This window comes from Electrophorus electricus, chromosome 19, assembly GCF_041902795.1.
Source record: "Electrophorus electricus isolate QZ-2024a chromosome 19, ASM4190279v1, whole genome shotgun sequence".
NCBI lineage: Eukaryota > Metazoa > Chordata > Actinopteri > Gymnotiformes > Gymnotidae > Electrophorus > Electrophorus electricus.
Genome location: NC_137515.1, coordinates 12133542 through 12145694, shown reverse-complemented (window position 1 = coordinate 12145694; position 12153 = coordinate 12133542). Strand labels below are relative to the sequence as shown.

At 38.8% G+C, this 12153-nt stretch overlaps 1 protein-coding gene across 3 annotated transcripts; it reads right to left on the bottom strand.

Moving 5' to 3' along the window:
* Positions 1–266: 266 nt before the first annotated feature.
* On the bottom strand, positions 267–8541 carry sptlc1 (serine palmitoyltransferase, long chain base subunit 1). Of its 3 annotated transcripts, XM_027008995.3 has the most exons (15): positions 8474–8541; positions 7032–7139; positions 6720–6814; positions 6406–6499; positions 6144–6216; positions 4651–4783; positions 4320–4449; positions 4037–4126; positions 3698–3805; positions 3396–3491; positions 2868–2964; positions 2153–2207; positions 1541–1658; positions 1206–1279; positions 267–1001 (listed from the first exon to the last, which is right to left on the bottom strand). In XM_027008995.3, the coding sequence occupies exons 1-15, from the start codon at positions 8525–8527 to the stop codon at positions 851–853; spliced, it is 1476 nt and encodes a 491-aa protein (XP_026864796.2). In that variant the 5' UTR covers positions 8528–8541; the 3' UTR covers positions 267–850. The 3 variants fall into 3 exon arrangements, 2 of the variants coding, with proteins under 2 accessions (XP_026864796.2, XP_081558997.1); XR_014118748.1 differs by lacking the exons at positions 267–1001; positions 1206–1279; positions 1541–1658; ... (1 more) ...; positions 2868–2964; positions 3396–3491 and having other exon boundaries at positions 3719–3805; positions 3907–4126; XM_081702871.1 differs by lacking the exons at positions 267–1001; positions 1206–1279; positions 1541–1658; ... (3 more) ...; positions 3698–3805; positions 4037–4126 and adding an exon at positions 3907–3968.
* Between the last annotated feature and the right edge of the window lie 3612 nt (positions 8542–12153).

Sequence of the window (12153 nt, the reverse complement as noted above, 5' to 3'; positions counted from 1 at the left end):
AAGCTGACACTCATACAACAAATGGAAAATGTGTATGTGTACACACACACACACACATACACACACATACATATATATATATATATATATATATATATATATATATATATATATATATATATATATATATAAAAAATCTTTCCTTTCCTTCACTCCCCTCCTCCCTGGTCCCCTATTAACATATATGTAGCTGTGGGTGATGTATGCATATGTATGACATTTATCATGTGGCATTGTTTCCCAATATAACTGGCCAGATAACAGTGTGTTGAGCCATTTTTCAACTCTTTAATGAATAATTTCTTTAAAAAAAATTCCCCACAAACAAACAAAAAGGCATTGGTGAAATGTTTTGACTTTTTTTTCCTGTGGAAATTAAGTATCATAACATTTACAGCATCTTATAGATGTTGTTATCTATTTTTGCAATGCTACAAAAGTATATTTTCATGTTCATGAGTATGGTGGTGTTGAGATACATGACAAAAGCAACTTGGTGTTGAAAGTAGAAAACAACAAATACAAGGTCTATCAAAACTTTATATATAAAATGTTTTTAGTATTTATTGTAGTTTAGTCAAACACTGTGACCATTAATGAAAGCATTGCTGGAAAATAAATAGGTCTGATGATGTGAACCGACAAGAAAAATTCTATGTTCATTTCAGTATGAAACTGAGACTTGGCATTTTAGAATTAATATCTGTAGTGAAATGCAAGCAGATGCAATAATGATAATGCAAGTTATGCTGAGTCTTCCCTAGGTAAGGTCCCAACTTTAGTGGTGGTTGCATTAGACATGTACACAGCTGATCAGGAGTGTCCCCTTCTTTCCCCTCAGAATGAGAGATCAGCTGAAAGGCTGCCTGTTGCTAGCAGTGTCCGTCACCAAGCTGCGATCTTGCGATCTCTGATGTACAGAGATAGCCGCCTCTCGTATGCATGATGATGCTTTCTCAATGTCCTCTTCTGTCTGCTCAACAGTCACTACAACTCTAATACTGGGGATGCCAAAAGAATTCATGCAGAACACGATCACATCAGATATGAGTAAAGCTCATGACAAATATAAAAACAAACAAAAGTCCGACATGTAAGCAAAATGTTCATTTCCAGACAGGCATAAATAAAAATGGTCCAAGTTATAATTTTAGAATTTTTTTTATTGAATAAAAAATGTAAAATATGAATAAACTAAAGGTTACCTTGGTGGTGGAAGAAAGCGTTCCTCTTTGTCTAGATAGCGAGCCTGTGTGAGAGCTATTTGTCTTTCCAAACACTGCAGCCGAACAAACAAGACGACTCAAATTAATGAATACAATCAAATCAAACTATATAATGCTGGCTGAGTTACTATAGTAGTGCTTTCCAGTCCTGCCAGAGGTGCATGTCTTCAGGATCTTCCCTGCTGATCCTTCAGGAGTCTCTGCATTTGTGTAAAAACTACTGCACGTAAGCTAAAAAAGTGCACTATATTAAGCAGACCAAAGGTTAGAGCATTTAGTATGCTTGAGACATATTATATGGGCCTGTGACATACGTAGTCGATAACACCCCGCAGTGTCCTGATGTCACTCTCTCTGGATCCTGTGCTCTGCTCAAGCTGGAGATGAAGTGCTGGAGCAAATACCTCGCCCACCACCTTCAAACCTGGAATGCTACAAAACACCGCCCACAAGAGAAGGCCATAATCACTGGAAGGCTTCTCAATAACAGACTACAAATAGTAGTTAGTAATGGCTACAGTATGTCAGAGTAACATAACAGGGATACGCATTTATCTATAATAGTAAAGTGCTCATTTTTTTATATTACCACACAGCATGGAGACCAAAAGGAACTCCGTACTATTTTTTATTTAAATTTAATGTAATTAATGTAACAACGTATGAGATTAGATAACAGGGTGAGCAATAATGCAGGCCAAATATAGTACCAGTCATCATAAGTCTAACGCTCAGGAACCTCATTTTGTTTGTCAAAAGTGATTCAGACAGAATTTTTTTTCCAAAAATAACAACCCATTTGTTTTCACGAGCTACATCACATTTCTTGGTAAGAAGCTTTGGATTTAGAGGTCTGTGCTTTTGGGACTGTATTAAGCATACGTTTCTTCTTCATGGGAAAAACACTGGGAGTGAAGATGGCTTACCCTTGCAATGCTTTGTGGACACGTTGGCATCTTCCCCTCAGGATGGTAAAAATTCCTGAATAACAGAAATAAAATAACTTTATGGTGTGTGAGTGAAAGGTAAGGAGAGCTGATGCCCAGCCTCTAAAGCAGTAGAGAATTTAGCAGCCATCACAGAAAGACCCATCCTCTGGGCCACTACTGCTGAAACATGATAAACAAGCTTGGCCAATTTTCCCTACATTAGGATCAGTTTCACACATTAGATCCTAAAAGATCAAAGATCTAAGATCATCAGAAATAACTCAGTACAGATTCCAGTCTCAAATAAGATCAGCTCATCTTTTCAAATCTGATTGTGAATGGATGGGAAGAATCTAGTGTGATCTATGTGTTTCTGCAGATAGCAGACCTAGGTCTGGTGTCTGTTAGCAGCTCCCCCACTCTTTTTTTCCCCAACAGTTAAGTGTAAAATTTTCTCCAGCTTCGCATATGGTCTACATCAGGAGAATATCAGTCTCTCTCTCTGATGTCTTGCCAGTTCAATTGTGAGAAGGTGCTTTCTCTCTCTTTTTTTTTTTAATGTATTTTTTTAAATTAAATCCCGATTGATTCCCTCCTCCCGCCTACTGAATTATTCTGCATTTCAAAATCTGAACATCTTTTGGGTGCCTGGTAATGCAAAGACAGATGAAGTAGGAATAAAGATTCTGAGGGCTAGACTTTAAACACGAACCTGGATCCTCCTCCATGATGTTGAGAGCTTCAATAGCAGCAGCAGCCAGCATGGGTGGGAGAGATGCTGAGAAACAGTAGCCCTGCCCAGACAGACGCTACCATATACACACGGATGACGGATCAGTGGAATGTGCCACTTCAGACATGTTACCACTCAACAGTATTTCAATATTCTGAATAATAAATTCCAGCAGTCATCCAAATTCATCCCCAAGAAATGCTGTTCATATGAGTGTGTCTAACAGCCAATGATCAAGTGGTCCTTCCTCCCAAGGATCTGGACTGCATTCTCATAATGAAAGCATACTTCATGGGGGCACATTCCAAAGCGCACATGTATGGAACTACACCCATTTTTTTAATCAATCATTCACGCACTGAGGTAGAGATTATTCATTAAAAGTTTTAAATTAATTGTATTCAGAGCAAACACAGCTCCAAAATGATTAGATCCTACACTACATATTTAGACTGTTTTTGCAGGACAACACATGTGGTACTGCAAGAAGTATGGTAAAGTGTATACCTGATGATCAATAACAAATGATCGTCCGCAACAGAATCCGCCTATAGAAGCCACTGCGTTCTCCATGTTGGCACTGATGAGATCTATGTCATCAATCTAAAATGTAAATCACAATTTCAGTAAGACTTTCAATAGCCAAATACCTGCCTACTCACCCAACCCCATAATGGAATTCCATTAGTGTTTCATATGTAAAATATTAACTGTTCCTTGCAGTCTTACATTTCCTATGGTAGCCATTATTTTGGAGTAGCAAAACAAGTAACAGGGAGAGTGAAATGTGAGGGGACACTGTGACTCACACTGACTCCGAAGTGCTCTGTGACCCCTCGTCCATGCTCTCCCAGCACACCAAACGACATGCTCTCCTCCATAAAGATGCGCACTTTATATTTATACTTCAGCTTCACCTGCCATAGCAGACCACACACACAATGATAACTTACTAGCCATGCATCCTGTATGCAGAGTGCATTGGAAATTGCTGGTTAACCAAACAACAAAAACTTACATTCTTGTCCTCCAAGAATCATTACAAGTCTGGTGATGGCTACAAATCCCTTTAAGTCAGCTCTAATAATTTGGGGAGAAAAAAAGTCCAACCCTAGTTAAGGAAAACTAGGAACACTTCATTCCCTCACCAGCTCTGGGAGAGGGCAGAGATCTGAAGTGTTCATGTACAGCCCCTCTACAACAATGAATTTTCTGGTGACTCTGGCCTTCCGTGGATTCTGATGAAAACCACACATGTACACACACAAAAAATATAATTTTATATACAATATAATTTTATATTGTAGCAAAAAATACATTATTCAACAGTTTCTGAAGGGCCAATTATTGATTGCTTCCTTTGCTAGCCCCTTGTAGCTAGAGCGTGTGGTGCATGGGCCCTGCAGTTTCCTTGGCCCTCCTCTTCCTCACCTTCTGGTCCTCAAGCTCCTGCTCCTTCAGCAGTCTCTCCAGGTCCTCCATGTCGTTGTGTTTGAAGTACTTGATCAGGCTGCGGGACGCCTGTAGGCCTTTCTGGATAGAGAAACATGCCGCCTCATCCCTGTGGAAATGACCACGGAGATCACAAATTCCCATATTGACATGCTGAATATCTGCAATATCACAGGTCAGTGCATCGCAGTCCACAGTATAACCCATACGGGATGTCATGCAGAAAATATAGAAACATAGAAAAACATGTGGGGCTGCAAAAGAAAGGTCTCTGGCTCATAACACATGTGTACAACTCACAAGCACTTACACAAAGATAATGTCGCCTCTCTTGGAGTATGCCGGAATGGCGCTGGCGATAGTGGCAAAACCATAGGAGTAGATAATGGCCTCTTCTGTCCTCATAAACTTAGCCAAGCGCTCTTCTAACTCCAGATGGACATCTAGAAAAAGGGTTACCAAAGTCATTTACTGAACAATTCTTATTTGAAACTTGATTCCAAACATGCAGGAAAGTATAGAATATTCAGTGGTGCTTGAAACTTTGTGAATCACTATAGAGACTTCTGTATTTCTGCATAAATTTGACCAAAACAAATTGTCACAAAAGTCCTATAAGTAGATAGAGAGAACCAAATCAAACAAATGCCACAAAAATATTAGACTCTAATTTATTTATTGAGGAAAATGATTTAATATTACTTTTGATACTTAGATATGTATGTGAACATTTGCTTTTTATGGGTTTCCCCCCATGAACCACCCTGGCTCAGATGCAGCAAAACAGGACCAAACCATGAAACTACCACCACCGTTTCACAGAAGGAATGAGGTTTTTACATTTACAGCGTTTGGCAGATGTTCTTATCCAGAGCAACTTACAAAAGTGCTTTGTCATTTATAGAATGAGTATGTTTTTATGCTGGAATAGCGTTTTCCTTTCTCCAAACAATGCTTCTCATTTACACAAAAAAAGATCCATATTGCTCACAAAACATTGTTCCAAAAGCCTTCCGGCTCTTCCATGTGATCTTTAGCAAACAGCAGACAGGCAGCCACGTTCTTTGGAGAGCAGCGCTTTCTGCAACTCTGCCATGCACACCATTGTTGTTCAGTGTTATCCTGATGGTAGTCTCAAATATAAAACTTAGCTAATGTGAGAAATGCCTTTATTTGCTTAGACGTTACCCTGGGTTTGTCCGAGACCTCACGGACTATTCATTCCTTGCTCTTGGTGTGATCTTTGTTGGTCAACCACTCCTGAGGAGGTTAATAACGGGCTTAAATTTCCTCCATTTGTACACATTCTGCCTCACTGTGTATTAGTGGAGTCCAAACTTTAGATATGGTTTTGTAACCTATTCCAGCCTGATGAGAATCAACAGCTCTTCTTTTGAGGTCCTCCGAAATCTCCTTTCTTTGTGCCATAACACAAACATGTATTGTGAAGATCATACTTTTTTTTTAAAACTAAAACTGGGTGCCCACTCACACCTTATTGATATCCCATTTACCGACACCACCTGACTCAAAGTTCACCTTCAAATTATCTGCTAATCCTAAAGGCCCACATACTTTTGCCACTCACAGATGTGTAACATTGGATAATTTTTCTCCCTAAATAAATGAGAGTGTCTAATATCTTTGTCTAAATTGTTTGATTCATTTTTTCTACTTTTTGGAATTGTGTGACCATCAAATGAAGTTTTAGGTTAAATTTATACAGAAATATAGAAATTACTAAAGGGTCCTCAGACTTTCAAGCACCACTCTGTTTTTCCACCTGACAATGAGATCACCTACCAAAAGTTCCATAGAAGCCTCTTGGGCCACAGGTACCCACACCATACTTCTTAAGAGATGCCAGGGCCTTTTGCTGCAAAATAAAAAAATAAAATAATAAAATAAAATAAAAACATTTAATGCTACTCCAAAGGTCACACATCCACCATGCACTAATACATGTCTGTATATGAACACCCTTGTGTAGTGCTGGATATAGTCTGAATTTTAAGAAGCATGGAAAAGCACTTATGATAATGCCCGCATTCACAGTGGCACAAACCTTAACACGCTCGTTGTCGAGCAGGCCCAAGAAGTTAAATGAGGCGAAGTTAATGCACTCTTTTCCATTTACAATAATTTTGTGGCTTGGAGGGCTGTAAAGGGAACACAGAAGCATTAGTATTAAGAAGGAACGCACAGAAAGCACACCGCAATTATTCTTCCATCTGGAAGAAGACAGCTACATGAATAGGTCATGCTGGTGCAAGCATCATTAAAAAAAAAAAAAAAAAGCAGTGATCAGTGCAAAACCAGTATGCCCTGATGTACAGTTACAAGAAAGAAGCAAGTGGAAGGTGTGCCAGGCCACCGTACCCAGAGACAACATCGTAATTTAGGGATGGGTGGTCTTTGGACACAGTGGGAACCAAAGGCTCTGGCTGCCATTCCTCAATTAACTCTTCTTTTTCCTAAAACATCAAAGAACAGAAAGTGTTCAGCAATACAACATGGGAAAAGTGAGAACATTTTCAGGAGGAATCATTTTAGGCTCGTGTCATGCCATACCTATAAAACCAAAATGGCAGGAAAAAAATTGATCTGTAACAGTTCAGGTAAACAGCAAAAATAGATATTAAACCTTCTTATACAGTAAATGATACTGTAGCACCCTCAGGCATCCCATACCTTCTCAGTGAGATCAGACCTCTCTTGCAACTTGTATGTCTTTGAGAACAGCAGCCTGATTATCCACAATATGAGGATTCCTTCTAAGATCAAATGATAAGCTGGTGCCTAGAAGCAGAAAAGAGAAGGAGTTGCTTTCCATTTGTTTTATCTGACCACTGAACTTTAAAAGAAGAAGATGAAAAGCAGTTCAACCCAGTCACTTTAAAAGTGTGAGCAGATAAAAACATACAGAACACTTGGACTCACAGAATGCTTACAGACCTCAGGATAAGCTCAACAGTGGTTTGTGAGGCTCCATTACACAGGCATCAAAAATGCAGACATGCACTACTCTAATACCAGATAAACAATATGCAGTACTTAATCTATTATCTATTAACATACATCAGTGCAACAGCAGTGCAGCAGAGCAACAGTGAAACATTTCAAGGCCTGGAACTACAGCCTAAAAATTGTGCTAATTTTTAAATCCTTACCAAAAGTTCATTAAAAGTCTTTGATGGTAAAACGGGAAAATGCTAGAAATGATATTGACAGGATATTATGAAACCACCCCTAACATTACAAATAGGGTGTTTTGGTGTGTGTGCGACAAAATGTTATCACACATACAATTGATCCCTAGGAACGGAAGCTCCTTATCATATCAAGCAAAGCAAAAGGTATGTTCAGCATTGCATTTGGTTACCACAAATGTTTTCCTTAAATCTGGAGTAAGCATGAAAAAAAGTATTCCTAGTTTTTATTACTACTACATTTTTGAATACTATGTAACTGAAAAACATATCTTGCAATGTTTATTTGTCCCATTAGCCTAAGTCCTTGTAAACCTTATTCAGCAGGCACCTGTACAACTAACCTAGCTAACGCTGGTTAGCGTCTTATTGAGTACCACAGCCAGTTCTGGGCAACCTATACCCAGACCAACATTACCCCAATACACTATACCATGCCCCCACCCACTAAAGTACCATGATTACACAACAGCTATATAAACCAGTAAAGACCGTGTAGAATTAGTTAGTTGGATTTTCAAAGACCATCACATAGCTATCTTAACTAACGTTAGCTAGCTAGCTAACTATATAAAATAATTGTCAAACGTCTACTTATGAGATTTTGTAGGTTATGCATATTCACAAATAAACTGGGTCTAAATACATTGGATGCACATTTAGATTAATGTAGTTAGCTAATGTGAAGTAGCTATTAGTTCAGACTAATAGCAGATAAATTATACTAACTATTTAGATATGATAACCTAGCTAGGTTGTCAGGCAATCCAAGTTTACTTCCTGGACTGTTAGGTTAGTTAACTAGGTAAGTAGGTAGGCTACGCGTGCTTTTATGAATTCGATCACATTTCCTATTTAAATACGGAAACAACACAACTCGTAAAACTTCGTGGAAAACAAAATCACTGTAAAAATGACACTAACCTCGTAAAATGCTTGCACCATCTCAACTAACACCCATTGCTGTCCAGACGCCATCTTGGTACTTGGAATCACATGACCAGGTAACAACGAGAACGAGAATTTTCTCAAAGTATACGCGTTCGCCATCGTGTGGATTCACGTTGGAAATGTTTAATATTTTAATATCTTTTTCGATGCATGTAAGACAATTCCGAAAGACCAGTTGAAAAATATTCTTCGAGTGAATACATAAAGATTCTTTATTGTTAAAAATAGGTGTTCATTTTGTCAATATGTGTGCATAGGTTTGAATACATAGAAGTAGGTTCAGTGAATAAATTTGGTTTTTGTCTACATGGCATTGCCCAACATTATTGAAAATTCTTTGTAGTATAGGTTCAGGCTTAATCTTGGTCTGTAAGTCTTACAGGTTTCCCTTGGTGTACTCTTGGTGGCAGGGTAATAGCACAGACCCACCAAACCTTGAAACTGAGAAATACTGGAAAGGCATATGGGAGGAGGCATTGTACAACAACAATACAGTGGTTAGTGAACCAGAGAACAGACCACAGCAACCTCCCTGAACAGGATCTAGTAACCATCACACTAGCAGATGTCCAAGAAATGGTCTCAAGTATAAAGAGCTGGACAGCTCCAGGACCTGACATGGCCCATGCCTACTGGCTGAAGAAGCTGACTGCACTCCATGAGCGCCTGGCAGCACAAATGAACCAGTTGGTAATGGATGGAACCCACCTTTAATGGTTAACTGAAGGCCAGACAGTCCTGATCCTGAAGGACCCCCAGAAAAGCAGTTCCATCCAACTACCGTCTCTGCACCACATGGAAGCTCCTGTGAGGCATTATTGAGGCTAAAATGAATAGGCAGATGACTCAATACATGAGCGGAAAGGCACTGGCAAGAAGTCAAGTGAAATGTATTTATATAGCGCTTTTTACAACAGATGTCACAAAGCAGCTTTATAAATGTCTAAGCCCCCAGTGAGCTAGCAAAGGGCGATAGTGGCAAGAAAAAGCTCCCTAGAGCATGAGACCCAGCACATAATAGAGAGAATACATGGAACACTATAACCAAGTAGCTGGCATAGAATACAGAAACAACGGTGCCAAGTACAGTCTGGAAGTTCCAACGTCAAAGTGTGATATACCCCCAAAGATGGTGAAGAATGATTATGCTAAGACCCTGTGGGACTTCCAGATACCTATAGACAAAATGGTAAAGGCTACCTAACTGGACATAACAGTGGTTGATAAACAGCAGAAGAGGGCCGTAGTGATAGCAACATCAGGAGCAAGGAACAAGCTTGAGAAATACCAAGGGCTCGGAGAAGCACTGGAATACATGTGGAAGGTGAAGTCAACAGTGGTTCTGTTAGTAATCAGAGCAACATCTAACATCTCCATCCAGAAGAGCACAGTCCTGGGAACAGCAACTATGCAGGACCCCCAAGCTCCCAGGCCTCTGGTAGAGGAAAACAATTGCCTAGAGGAGGGTGAGTGAGTAATCCTTTGTATATATAGTTTGTTTGTTTCTTTGCTTTACATCTATATTTGTAGCACTAAGGGCAGGTTCTGAATAAAAGTATCGCTTAGCTGAGTAAAGCTGATGTTACTGGTTAAAATTCAGAGGATTTGAATAGCTTGCATGGTGAAGCAGTCGATGACTTGGACGTTGTCATTAGAGTATGGAGTGCACTTCATGATCTAATAAAGTTTTCAAAAATGTTTGTGCAATGAGAAAATATTTCTCATTTCTTTATAGGCTATTGTCAATTTTCAAGTAGTTTAGGTTGCAGAATGTTAGATTATATCCTAAGTAGTTGATAATGACTTAACCTAGCTTTTGGCTGTAGCATGCCTGGTGTAATCCTGGGTGGGACATCAGGGAGTTGGTGTAAGTACTGACTATGTTCCAGCCTTCTGAGCCCATCATCGTTGAGCTTATGCATTAATGTAATGCTGCTTCACTTTTTCTTTCTTAAATTGTGCAGTCATACCATTTCAGTCCTCTCTATTTATGAAAACATTATCGAAACTATGCACTTTTGACCAGCAGAGGGGGCTATCTAGCATTCTTGCAGCTGAACTGAAATCAGAATATCTGCATTTAAAAAGATTATGATGTATTAATGAAGGCAACAATACAAAAGTGTATTTTTACATTATGTTTGTTATTACTCTTTTTTTTCTTTCTTATTTTATGAGAGGCGTACAGGAGTTCATGTGTGTATTTCTAGGTAGAATATACACAATTACGTTCTATTGCTGGTGCCAATGGATCCTCTTTTAGCATTTAAGAAGCTGTTCAATTATGCATATTCTATAACCAGGTAGAGGCACGTTCTGAATAATTAGTCTTAATTAGACATGCCAATGTCAACATTGCTTGAAGGGGTGTGTCTTCTCAGAACATACAATGACTGCACAGATGCGGTTTCATAGTTGAAAGTTTTGGTTACACAACAAAGACAACATAAATCCAGTCAAGATTATAGGGTGTGTCTAAAAACATGATCACTATTTTCATATTGATGGACAACATTACACACTGAACATGTCAAGTATTTTACAACATTTATGTTTGTCCTAATACATTGCAGATGAAGAATACGTTTAACCGAGCAAAGGTATGAGAGTATCGATTTTGTAAATTATCAGATGAATAAAATACACCAGTATCAAGTAAAATACAACCTAACAAACAAGCAAAGTATTAGCTAAGTTTCTGCAAACAGCTTTTTTATACCATCTACTGCCTTTTGGTATGAAAGACCATCAATTCCATTTCCAGATATATGACATTTTGGAATGGCTGACAACTATTTCAAATAAAATGAAGCGGTCATGTTCCAAGGCAAAACAATTCCATTCTGCCAAAAGCATTTTGTATTTTGTATGTGTGTACTCACAAACACACACAGGGCCCAATACATAAGCAGCTTAAAAGAGCATTGTACATAGACATTCTTTAAATGTTGTATGTGTGCATGTGGTTGTATTGAAATAGGCACAAATAATTAAGCAGGTTATCACACGAAAGAGGAATGAAATGCAATGTCCCATTATTAAGCAATACACCCACTCTTTGGTGCCAATTCCTTCAAGATAAATGTACAAAGTGTTAATTTAAAAAAATAGTTATTCATGCAAAGAATTCACCTTTATTTCTAAATTTAGAATTCTTTGCCTGAATAGATCTGTTCATTTAAAAAGTACATCTGAACACTGTGTACTTTCTTCTCATTCAAGAGCTAGTCATCATCCAGGAAGACGTCATCAGTGAACGCTCCCGATTTGCTGGCTAGCAGGTTGCCTAGCAACAGCAGCGAGCTCCACATGTAAAAGATCAAGATCTTCATGAACGAGAGGGTTCCCCACACAAAGCTACTGAACACAACAGTTCTTAGATAATGCCTGTCTGGTCATTTCATGCAGGAACATGCAAAGTTGATATTAACCTTCAGGGTTTTTGCTCCTCTGCAAGGTATGTACATTTTGCTCATCCACCGGTTGCCAACCTTGTTGTCCCACTAATTCCTTCCTTAATGATATTTGTGTGGGTGTGACAATGCTGTTTTTGCAGTGTGTTTGTGCCGCTTTGCTGTGTCAGTGTGTCATGTGTTGATTACCCAACTTTAGTCCACCAGGCTGGTAATCTACACACAGAAGGGCCATTGAGA